The sequence below is a fragment of the Eriocheir sinensis genome, chromosome 28 (assembly GCF_024679095.1).
Source record: "Eriocheir sinensis breed Jianghai 21 chromosome 28, ASM2467909v1, whole genome shotgun sequence".
NCBI lineage: Eukaryota > Metazoa > Arthropoda > Malacostraca > Decapoda > Varunidae > Eriocheir > Eriocheir sinensis.
The window spans coordinates 11,635,810-11,648,687 of record NC_066536.1 but is presented as its reverse complement, the minus strand read 5'-3'; the positions used below and the strand labels follow the sequence as shown (position 1 = coordinate 11,648,687).

At 39.4% G+C, this 12,878-nt stretch overlaps 2 protein-coding genes across 12 annotated transcripts in view; both read right to left on the bottom strand.

Moving 5' to 3' along the window:
• Positions 1-5,722, bottom strand: part of LOC127004517 (uncharacterized) — a 46,224-nt gene extending 40,502 nt beyond the window's left edge. For 3 of the 8 annotated variants that reach the window (XM_050872331.1, XM_050872330.1, XM_050872328.1), the window contains exons 1-2: positions 3,269-5,719; positions 768-884 (exon numbers count right to left, since the gene is read on the bottom strand). In XM_050872331.1, the coding sequence (XP_050728288.1) occupies positions 768-884; positions 3,269-3,549 (398 nt within the window). In that variant the 5' untranslated portion in view covers positions 3,550-5,719. Of the gene's footprint in view, positions 1-767; positions 885-3,268 lie in introns of all 8 variants that reach the window. The other 5 variants (XR_007757868.1, XR_007757867.1, XM_050872329.1 and 2 more) reach the window with 4 other exon arrangements.
• Positions 5,723-10,644: 4,922 nt separating this feature from the next.
• Positions 10,645-12,878, bottom strand: part of LOC127004512 (multidrug resistance-associated protein 1-like) — a 34,103-nt gene continuing 31,869 nt past the window's right edge. For all 4 annotated transcript variants that reach the window (XM_050872319.1, XM_050872320.1, XM_050872321.1 and 1 more), the window contains 2 exons: positions 11,038-11,232; positions 10,645-10,860 (listed from right to left, as the gene is read on the bottom strand). In XM_050872319.1, the coding sequence (XP_050728276.1) occupies positions 10,749-10,860; positions 11,038-11,232 (307 nt within the window). In that variant the 3' untranslated portion in view covers positions 10,645-10,748. The remainder of the gene's footprint in view (positions 10,861-11,037; positions 11,233-12,878) is intronic.

Genomic DNA, 12,878 nt, shown 5'->3' with positions numbered 1-12,878 from the left:
GCCCAAATTCCTCTTCACTATATCTCCACACAACCACAGTGTGTCACAAAACACACAAGAAATTAATCCAGACCACAAAAGGGTTTTACTCGCGCTGGGGGATCGAACCCCGACCAGCGAGATGGGAGTCACTCCTTAACCAGTTGGCCAAAGAGGTACCCCACTCACAGAGTGAGTTATGGGAGGCTCACCCATCAGGCAGGTCTGGGACTACAGTTTTTATAAGACCTCATCTCTTCACCATGTATTCTTTTGTTTTCCTCTTCCTCACATCTTGTACTATCCAACTACTTCTTCAGTTACCCTTCTTAAAAATCTTGAATGCCTTACTTACTCCAGCACTGCATTCTGTTCTTACTCTTGCTCTTCCCAGTAGTCCTGTCTCATTCCTTCTAACAATATGAATGTAACCACTGTCATGCAATTTCTCACTTTCCAGTTCCTTCCTTTCATTTTCCTTCTCATTCCCTTGAATTCCCATTTTTCCCATCCTTACTTTTACCAGTACCTCACAGTGATCAGAACTATTAAACCTATGCATCAAATACGTCCTCCTTCAACCTATTATCCATGGCTATATATTCTATTAGTCTCATTCCCCCATTACCTACATAAGCCTGTGGATCTATCTTGAGCTGAAAATAGGTGTTCACCACTTAAACAGAAGAAACCCTTCTAAGCAGACATCAACAAACAACAGACCTTTAAGGATAAACTTTAAAATCAAACAACATGAATCTTAGGAAAGCAACATCACACCAACTCACGTCCAGTACAGCATGTGCCCACCGATCTCTGAGCTGGGAAGTATCTCGGTCACAACCAAGCCAGCAGCAGAGAGAACACAGCTCGTCATCAGCAAGCCAAGCACCACAAACCCCCATCTATGCAACATGAGGACATAGGCATCCACACATTATAACACTGCATGTGAATACAGTAAAGGGCACCCATAATATTAGTCTTGAAAATAATGTATAAGAATGAAATCTTAAACTTTAAACAGCAAGGCAAACTGGAATAACACAAGAGCTTATACAAATGGAGGTGTTTTAGAAGGTGCGTAGAATTGCTACAATATTTGGTAAAGATTCGTATTAGGTCCGTGCCAATATCTCATAATCTGCTTTATGAAACATCACTATCTCTTCATATATCTTTTCTACAAACCTTCAACAGTCATGGAAACGCTTTGAAAATCCAATTCCAGGACTTTTTTTTTACTCTTGAAAATAGGGGAAAATGTTTACGAAAGCGCGTCGCCTCCTCTGCTGGCCGCGGCGACGCTGAAGCCGCAAAATAGCTCGCAGAGGGCTTAGGGTCGGGGAGCATATTTAAACTACTCTAACCGAACTTTACGACCTACTAACGGGGGGGCTGCGCCCCCCTCGACCCCCCCTCATGTATATGTGACTTATTTCAGCGAGGAGGTATTTCTCGCAACACCCGCTGCGGCCAGCACCAGAGGAGGCGACGCGCTTTCGTAAACATTTATCCCCTATTTTCAAGAGTAAAAAAAAGTCCTTGAATTGGATTTTCAAAGCATTTCCATGACTGTTGAAGGTTTGTAGAAAAGATATATGAAGAGATACTGATGTTTCATAAAGTAGGTAATGAGATACTGGCACGGACCTAAAACGAATCTTAACCCAATATTTCTATGTACTCAAAACATTAGGTATGAGAGTAAGAAAAAGATAGAAAAGGTGAGCCATCTTTGATAGTTGATATTTACAGATAAGACAATCTTATTCCATGAAAGTGATAGTGTTGTGTTAGAATAAAATTTTATTGTAATGCTAGAACTATTAAGAAAATAGACAAATAATAATTGATTCACAAAAGATGCAACTATAAATTAAGGGGTATGAAATGGTACTTAACCCCTTCCCGGCGGCAGGGCAGATGTATGTACTACCAAAAAAAAAAATCGTCTATGTATAGACGCTGTCGATTTTCATCCATACGTGTATATATAGATTCCCCGCAAGTGGGCATTCCAGATTGACATCTATATATAGACTCTGCCGCAAAACTGAACAAACATTTGAATCTATATATAGATGTTATTTAAGTTAGATTGGTTATATGTATATTGATTTATTTATATGAAGGTTTAGAGTGTAATCACTGACAGTACATGAGTCAGGATCATCAAAATCATCCAAAAAATCAGCAACTATATCCTCAGCTACCAAAGAAGTAATTTCTTCCGGCTTACGAGGTCTCTTTCTCCTTGACATGATAAACTATAATAATAAAAGAAACTAGAAAAAAAATGCAAATGTGCGTTGCATATCCGCCGCCGACAAACCACAAGCAGTGACTGTCCTTGAGAGGCAATGTCACTTGTCAGTAAGTGTCAGGGGGTTTGAGATGCCTAATAACAATTTATTTTGTTAATTTTGTTAGTAGTAAGGAATCGTCTATATAAAGACCATGCTACAATCTAATGTGGGCAAATAAGAGCAAACGTCTATATATAGACGCGCCAACAAAAACTCCCAATTTCAAAACGTCTATATATAGATCCTCCACCGGGAAGGGGTTAATGAAAAGTGCATCAAGGATTATTTACGAGGCTAACATCATAATTGTTGACGGCCCTCGCAGAGCGCTGCACTAGCAATGGAGCGAGGCCTGAAACCTCATCAACACTAACAGTAAACATGAGGAGCAGAAATGACAGGATTGATAGGAATCTGGAACGGGCAGGCCTATCTGGATGAGGAATGCAGCATCTTGAACCTTCCCAAGCTGTTTTCTTTTTTTTCTTTCCTTCCTGTTCATGCTTTATTCTTTGGGAAACCAGGAGATTTATCCTCCTGGGGGTGCTTGGTCCCTGGCCTATGGTGAGCAGTCAGTCCAGCCCCTGATCTGCGCTGGTTTGGGAGAGGGGCTTGCACCTCCCCCAAAAATCAATCTTTACCGTCAATAGCCTTGTCCACACCTATGAAAACTAGGAGCCAATTCCACAGTCCGACATATTGGCTTTGTAATCGACGGAACCAAACTATTCATTCTTCTACACTCCCCCGTAATGGTTAGGCTTTCAATGCAACACCAAATACACAGGAGAATTCCCGTATGGTTTCCTCAAATCTCTTAACTTAAATATGAACACCAAGGAATTTTCGAAGTCTTGAGTATTATTAGTTGGGGGGCTTACTAACCCATCATGACGAACTGTGAAAATGGCCTAATGGGAATACACACCAGCCAGCTGTATCATTATTATTATTTTTGTTAAACGTGTATACTGCCTTACCTTTCTCTGCTCGTCTCCAGCCACACGAAGGCGCGGCGAGGGGTGGTGGCCTCCCCTCGCGGTGGCCCCTCCTCGCCCCCGAAGAAAGACTCGTCACTGCCAGAGATGCACGACTCACACGAACACTCGGAGGAGGACGACGACTGGCCTTGACGGTAATGTTGCAAGGTTCTGACCACATCAAACTCATCGTTGTCCTCGGAGTCTGTTGATATATAGCCCTCCCTGCGCCGGCTTGGAAATGGCGCCTCTCCTTCAGCCTCTGCGGTGGATGGCATCATGGCGGCCTTGTGGGAATTAGCTCACAGCCGCAGAATAACTCGCAGAGAGAGCTTCAAACTTCCTTATTACTCTATATTTCACTCACCGGTATCGTTTACTTTGTCTGTTTCGGCTTCAATACATGGCACAAACATCAGAGAAACACTTTTAATTAAGAGTAGGCTTTGCAGCAAATGAACAGAGCAGATTTTAGAAAGAATTATATACCCCGTCTTGACGTTCACTCAGTTCCTGCTTGTTTGGTCTGTTGGTCTGGTGTGTTGTTGTTGTTGCGGGCAATATCAAGCATTACAATTGTCATAAGTGGACAAACTAGAACAAAACCAGGCAAATTAATGTTTTCTTGCGGTGTATTCCCCAGTGCGCATGCATAGTGAACAGTAGAGCGACTTATTTCTGCGAGGAAGTATTTATCGCAACAGCGGCGAACACGGCGCTCGAGAAGGGATTGTTAACGCTCGAACTTTGGGTCGTTTTCTTAAAAAGGTTTCAGCGCCTCAGTATTCGCCTGTTTGAAAAGTCTCCCGTATAAGTTGCTGGGATGTCCATGGATTGTTTTGCCATCCTATAGTTGTAGTTTTACACGACCTCTGTAACCTGAACTGGAAAATCACCCATGAAAACTCGGCTAATCTTCTCAATGGCCTTATGAAATAGTAGTAATGTGAGTTCCATACGTTAAGAATACGGACCTTTGGCTCACAGCCTCCATGGGGTGTCCTAGCGCTAATATCCACCTAGCTGAAGGGTTGTACGTATACCTCTTCAGTAGGCTGGATATAATAAATAATTTGACTGGTCTCGGTCTCTCTACGGCACCGTAAAATTTGTCCTTTTCCAGGCCAAGATCCATTTCTTGTGTGCTTCGAGAGGCTGTGCCTCCCTTCCCATTGTTTCAGGTCTCCTCATACCTCATTATTTACCTTGCTTTTCTACATCATGGGTGGTGTCAAGAAAGGCAAGAAGGCACTACGTAAAAGTGCAGAGAAGGTCCGTGCTGTGCTGAAGACTTTATGACTATAACACAGGTTACAAAGTTGGAAATATTCAGCCACTGCTTGGATTACGAAATACATATATAGGAAAAGTTGCCCTCGAAAGAGAAGATAGAAAACGGGAGAGTGTGGGAGGGCAAAAAAACGTAAGAGAGTGAAGGGATACTGAAAAGAATATGTAGCCGGGCAGTTTTAACTTTAAATGGACGGCCTTTTAATGCCGGCGAACTTTAAATGTCCATTTACTGAAAACTTACTTTTTCATACTTTGCCGCAACATAACTCTGCTTAGAATTAACGGATTTTAATTATTCTTTTTGCACTTTAAATTATATTTTGTGGTCTTTTATTTTTCCAAAAGCAAATAAAAGGAACATTCATTTATAATATCTTTATAGTTTTCTTTAATAATTTTAAGGCATTTAAATATGTACTTCACATGTAAAAATTCGCAATAAATTGTAGATGCAAATTACATTAAATCTACTCTGGAATTATTGATTTTAGATGTCTAATCTTTCATTTGAAATGTAGAAAAAAAGGGTTTGGTCAGGCCAATACGGAGAAATGATAAATTACATGTTGTTTTAAATTATGAACACTATTTCCAGTATCCTCACTATGTACTATATATACCGAAAGTAGAACTTGGCAAATAACAGCTTGTGGTTAAGGGTGAGTATGTATACAACACAACGAGAACAAAAAGAAATCTAATATCACCACACCTGTAAGGTCAGCCGACCTACCCTTAAGTAATTTTGGTTTCAAAATGGATATCCCCCTTCTTAATTGTAATACCATTATTCATCTCCCTGTCGATTTTTTTTCTGCCACCCTGTTTATCCGTGGTGAGTGACAGCTGCTCAAACATCATTTTCGCCACACGATCACAATACATGCGTCATCAAGTGACGGGGCCACCCAAGCCTTCTCGTTTTTCTTGATGTCAACAATGAATAAATCTCTTAATTGTATATAAATATGATAACAGACCAGTTAGTGTTTTGCCTGATCTCATTTGCACTTTACTAACGTGATGGCATTGCCACAATATTAACACGGTGTTCATAGCATGAAGCACTCGTCACCTATACGGATAAAACGAGACTCGTAAGAAAGGATGTGGGCTTCCGCTGACAGTTGACAGGATGTGTGTGTGTGTGTGTGTGTCTAGGATATATATATATATATATATATATATATATATATATATATATATATATATATATATATATATATATATATATATATATATATATATACAGTACACAAACACACACACCGGTCTCCCCACGGCGACCAAGTTTTTTCAAAGAGCCTTGATTTAGATTGAATTTTGTCCACATTCGTAAAGTCATTAAGTATCTGATATACTAATAAGTTTTCCATGGAGGAAACATTTCTTAAGAGAGAACATATATGTTAAGAGAGCCTTTCATTATAATGCTTGTTGCGCAAGGAACAGATAATTTTTTTTGCGTTACGGTGAACACTTAATTAAATAAAAAATGTCCTTTGTATGGTGGGGAGACCAAAACTGTACTGCATACTCTAAGTGAGGTCTGACTAAACTATTGTAAAGTAGTATTACAACTTTACTCCATATATAATTGGAAAAATCTATGTGTTTGCTATGGAAGAGCAACCATGTGATGGATGAATTCCAAGTATATCACTGAAGTAAAGAACTGGGAGATGAACTTTACAAAAGAAAGATTTAATTACAGTGAAGGAGGACTAAAGAAATTCTATGAGGAAACAGACTGGAGCAAGTATATCAGATGAGGCAAGCAATGCATGTACATGAAAGATGTGAGCAGTTCCTAAAATATACAATGAAGGAGTGGAAAAATGGAGCAGGGATGACTGGAAAAGAAACCTGAAAAATTACTGGTTCAAAAGGGTGTGAAACAGCTAAAAGAAAAGACGTTGCTGGAATGAGCAGTGAGTAGAGTGAGAGTCTAGTCCTTCCTCGGGAGATGTGTATCCTCGAGACTATATTGTGGGTGTGTTGGCATCAGTGAGTTTAAAGGGAGACACTTAGAGTGGAGAGGTCATTTTTGTATTTGTATTGCAGGTTTACCTGGCTTCTGTTTCTCATAGAGCATCGATCTGTCCAATAGTGTTGCCTTGTCTTCCTCATCTGTTATGTTGATTTCCACATTCCATATTTATTCAGTGTAGCAGGTTGCTTTGTCATTCATTTCACCCTCAACCTAAGTATTCAAAGGTACCATCACAGACATAACACATGAGGAGAGATTGGAAAAATTGGGATTGCTTACTTTGGAGAAGAGAAAGAGCAGATTCGATTGCAGTGTAGGCTACAAGGCAATGAGGGATATGGAAAGAATTCACAGGGATGACACTTTTATATAGAATACTAGAAGTACAAGAGGTCACAGAAAGAAAATGAGGAAGAAAAGGTTCTCTGAGAGATATCAAGAAATATAGCTTTCCCAATAAATGCATTGACACCTGAAATGACCTCAAAATGATGATGGTTCATGTCAAAAACATTAATGAATTTAAAGCTATATTAGATAAACTGAGATTTGGAGAGGAGGACCCAGTGAGTTTAGCTCATTACCTATATATCACAACTAGGTAAATAGTACACACACACACACACAAAAAAAAAATCTAGGGTAGCTCTCTTTCAAGGGATGATTAACAGTCACATTACTTAAAAGATAATATTGCAACTTTTAAGACTAGTAGGTCTAAAGTGTGTGAAAAGACTTTGTTTTGGAAGAACAATGACCTAGAGTAGTGGTTCCTAAACTGCGTTCCACAGAACCCCAAGGTTTCATGATAGGCTGCCAAGGGTTTCATGTGACAGGGCTTGCATCCAATATATGTCTGACTTGAATGTCTATAATTGCTGTTAGGTACCTTGCAGTGACAGGTAAAAAATAATTGGTTGCTTGAATTTCAAAATAAAATCAGCATCCATTGAGTTTTCATCATTCACAGTCGAAAGGTATGTTGAACCCTACTCATCAAGGAAAGAGATGAGAAAATATAAATTTCAACTGATCAAGAACTCAAAATAATTTTTAACTAAGACTTACAACTTAACTCCTGGGCAATTCTCTTGCACAAGTATCCTGCTACTGCAAAATGAGCTAAAAACAAGTGATGCAACAAAGCATAGGTGTACAGATAGTTTCTCACATAATATTACTACTAAAAACAAATATAGAAACAAGTTGGATGCAGATCCTGATATATACCAGCAGCTAAGTAGTATCCTTCCTAAAACTGGTAACTTTGTGACAAAAAACGAGCCCTTTCATAATACTGAAAATGGTGAGAATCATAAAGCCCTACAGTGACCTTCTGTTCATTCCCTTCATTGTGTTTGTGTGTGCATTTACCTAGCTATAGTAAACAGGTTTTCAGTTTATCTTGTGTTTACCTGTGCTTATATCTACTTTTGTCAAACCTAAAGTTGTGGATGTTCGTTCCTTGCCTGCACCACCACAAGCAATAATTCTATATGGAAAACTAAACTTTTTATTTTTTTCTGAATCTAGTCCTCCTTAACCTGTACTCATGACTTCTTGTTCTTCCAATGTCTCTGATCAGATCTCTATCCAAATTTTCTAATCCCTCAACTGATTTAAACCTTGCTATCAAGTTTTCTCACTCACTTCTGTCTTCCAATTAAGTCAGGTTCAATTTCTCTAACCTATCCTCATAGGATAGCTGCACTAGACTAGACGGAAATCTGGTTGCAACTTTTTAAATTCTCTATTTTCTTGATGTACTTCTTTCTGCACAGTGACCATACCACAGTTGCATATTCAAGCCTGGATCTTATAGACACTATCAACTCCCTTCAGATTTCTTCATCAAAGGACTACTTGAAATCCACTCTCTATGAGTAATCTCTATGTCATTCCAGTAATCATGTTTAAGTGTCTTTCTAGTGATAGACTGTCTTGTATTATCACTCTCAGGTCTTTTTCTTCTTTTATTTTACCCCTTTTTTTCATTTTACTGTCCTATTTCCATAAAATGACACTTTTTGACATTAAGCCCCATCTCCCAGGTTTGGCTCCATCTGTATAGTTTGTCTAAATCATCATATAATTATCTGCACAAGTCATCGCTTGCCAATTTCTTAATGATTTCTGCATCATCAGCTAATATGCTCATACAATTATTTATTCCTTCTGTGATATCATTGGTATACATATAAAAACAAAATTTGGAGCCACAACTGACCCTTGAGGCACTGTGCATGTCACTCTTCTATGAGGAAGGTTTATCTTTCATAACGGTTGTCATTTAACTTCCTTCCAGTGGGCAGTTTTGAGCTCTATTAGATTTTTTGTTTAAATCAATGATATGTTGGTAAAAATAAATAGCTATACAAATTTGTTTGCTAATGATGCAAAAATCATTAAAAAATTGGTAAGCGATGACAGCTGCAAAGAATTACCAAAAGATTTGGATCAACTATATAGAAGGAGCCTAACCTAAGAGATGGAGTTTAATGCCAAAAAATGCCATGTTATGGAAATAGGAGAACGTAAAATGATGCCTACATGGAATTATAAGATGAGTAATGAAAAAATTGGTAAAGTAATGGAAGAAAAAGGCCTGGGAGAGATAATATGGGATAGTCTATCACTGAGAAGACCAGTGGTGGGTACAGTTCCACTAATCCGCTAACCACTATTTAACGAAGCTAACTTTTTTGTTAGCTGATTAGTGTTTTCACTAACTTTGGAAACAATTAGTGGACCAATTAGCTTCCGCTAAATGTAGTTCCTTCTTCGCTAACTTTAAGTCCACTGAAAAATCATACAGGTTTGTTCTTGTCCATTGTGGGCAGACACAGCACCAGTTGAGCCACATGGCGCAATAATTTCAGGGCTTTCACTTTTGCGTAATTTACGCCTTAAAGTAGGGTAATTGGACAATTATTAGGGAAACTTTTTGGTATTTTAGGGTAATGCATCTTCTATTTCCAACTCTCTGAACTCTTGATTTAATAACAAGAATTCAATATTTTCCATCTGACATGAAATAAACTTAAAATAATAAAAATAAGTGTCAGTTATGGAAAAAAGTAAAATGCGAAATTTTAATGGAAATCTTTAAAAAATATACGGATTTAGGATAAACTGGAGGCTTTTTTTTCTTCTCTTGTTGTTGCTTGCTCTTTGTTCGGTTCAGCTGCGACGTTGTCACTGTGTAGTCGCGTTTATTATTGTCGCCTTGTTTATCATTATCGACGTCATGGAAGGTGCCCCGAGTGAGGACGTTTTTATTTCGCCTGAAGATGCTGACCTTGCTAAGGAGCCAGCAGCAGCTGTGGCTGTGCACCTTTATCATCATCTGATTTTGGCATGATATGCCTTTTTGGAAATTTCTATGTCTAAGCTACAACATAATGAAATTTCAGGTCACTAGGTCTGTTTTTAATGGTTTTAGAGCCAAAATACTAATCTGGAGCTAAAATCCATATATAAAAAAAGTTAGCGGTTTGTGGTTATCATTAGCTTCCACTAATTTCTTTATCAGTTAAGCGGTTTAGCGTAAGTGAAACTAAATTTTTAGTTAGTGGATTACCAGTCAGCAAAGCTAACTTTTCGGTTAGCAGTGCCCACCACTGGAAAAGACACATCAAAATGATTACAGGAGCAACATAGATTCCTCATACACATAAGTGGCATTTAATTTCATTGATAAATAAATGTTAAAGGAATTATTAGTGTCTATGGTGCGATGCAAGCTTGAATATGCATCTGTGGTACGGTCACCATAGAGAAAGAACCCCATAAAGAAAACAAAGCATTCAAAGAGCTGCAGATAGATTGGTGCCCAGTTTAGCATAACTATCCCAGGAGGAGAAGTTAAATAGATTGAGCTTGGCTAAGTTGGAAGACAGAAGAGGGAGAGGGGACTTGATAACAATGTTCAAATTAGTTAAGATATAAAATTAGATATGGAGACAGGTAAACACAAGATTAACTTAAACCCTCCATACTAAAACTAGGTAAGTACCGAGTAAATACACATGCATGAATGTCTGCATGCACACGATCATGAATTAGAAATGTTAAACATAAAATCAATCAATGGTTCATAAGGATCTTTATACATGTACCCTGAAATGCATAACAATGCATGACTAAAGACGTAAGTAACTGAGGAGTATTTATAGGCTATAGGCAAAACTAACTTCAAAGTATGCCAGCATCTTTAGCCATTCCATAAAATAGGGAAGAAGTGTTACTCAGAAGAACAGCTGGTGCATCAAACTCTTTAATCTCTCCTTTGTCCAAGACCAAAACTCTGAAAATAACAAGGACGGTCACCCATACTGTACTGAATCGTAGTCAGATTAATTTTTTGTAGTTATTACATTATATCTCAGTACATTCATCTACCATCAGATTAATATCTGACAAATTAATCTGGTCCTTTTGTACAGAAAAGGATCCATCGTGGTGGAAAATGAAAAGTACTGACCTGGAGGAGTCCATGATGGTGTTGAGGCGGTGTGCGATGGTCAGCACAGTGCAGCTTATAAACTCTTTCCGGATGGTCTGCTGGATGAGGTCATCAGTCTCCATGTCAACGGCAGCTGTTGCCTCATCCAGGATTAGCACGCGGGTCTTGCGCAGCAAAGCCCTGGCCAGACACACCAGCTGCCTCTGGCCTACACTAAGGCACCAACAACAGGAGCTTTTAGTTACTCTTTGGACAGGCGAGTCTCTTAACATCAGGTCACTTGCAGTACAACACCCCACTATGACATTAAATGCATCAATAAGTGCTTACTTAAATCACCTAATTGATATTTACAATGTTATTCAGTCTTTAATGGTTTAGGTAATTATGGGACTGACTAAATCTTAAAAATTTATATTTTTTTCAGAATTCAATTCTAAAGTCTCAAAGTAACTTCTGTCAACCCTTACATTTTTGGCTCTGCAGTTTTCAATGAACTCTTGAGATTTATTGTTTTTCGTATTACAGGTTGAGAATCCTTTATCCGAAATTTCAAAATCCAAAAACCTCCAAATTCCGAAAGTTTTTTGAATGCTGACATGACACGTCACAAATAGAAAATTCCACAAAGTGATGGGAAGGTTCCACCATGTACAGCTGTTGTGCTGCTCAGGGTTAACAGGTCCGTGGTTTACCTGCCCAATTGGATGGGTAAACCTACTGCTGCATCGACACCTTGGGCGTAAAAACATCTGTCCGCCACCACCGTGGGTTTTGGGCGTCTTATGGGAAGGGATTGGGCGGGAACATAGTCCACGACCTAGCAACTCTGGTGCTGCTAAGCGTTAGTTTGTTGTCAGCAGTCATCACAATAACACCTTCGCTTGTTACTCATTGTGATTACCGTGTGTTGTGTGCTCTGTGGTGTAAAGATGTTGTTGAAAATGTCAAAAGAGTTTGCATATTCTAAAATCTGAAAAAAATTGAAATCCACAACATGTTCGGTCCCAGAGATTTTGGATAAGGGATGCTCAACCTGTACTTAAATTAGCCTTAAAAGTATTCATGCAGGAAGGGAGGCTAAGACTTGATTGAGAAAGGAAATATGTACAATTATGGAAAAAAAAGTGTCCACTTACTTTAAACCTGTGACATGGTAACTCCTTTATAAGCAGCAAGTCTCCTCACCTCCTCCCTCAGTTTATATCCCTCCCCTATGTTTTCCCTTCCCCAACCTCCACTCCCTCTTCTACCCCATGTGACTTGCCATGTAGATCTAAAAAGATTTACATAGATATTTAGACCACACAGACCCTATGGTCTAGGTAGTCTGCCCTTAAACCTAAGTGAAATTATATTAAATCATATGCAACCAAGACTGCATTTCTACTTTAGTAAATATTAAGCTGAAGGAAGTGTCAGTCAAGGGGCATTCAAGTCACAATAAGTTCAGAATAAGATAGATCAATATTTTTGTCTTAAAGTGAACATTACATTCTGTTAGAGGTTGGGGGTTCACCAGAAAAGGCAGGCACCGCCTGGGGATCGAACCTGAGTCCTTCCGCTTGCCGGGCAGACGTGCTACCCGTTACACCACAGTCGCCTCTCGGTGACAACCCACACAACTCCCCCCTAAGGCCCCCTCCCGCAAGGCCAGCCCAGGGAATGTGTATCGCTGCTCTGGATCCTACTCACTGCGCCATGTTAGAGGTAGGGGGTTCACTAGAAAAGGCAGGCACCGCCCGGGGATCGAACCCGAGTCGTTCCACTTGCCGGGAGGACGTGCTGCCCGTTACACCACGGTCGCCTCTCGGTGACAACCCACACAACTCCCCCCTAAAGCCCCCTCCTGCAAGGCC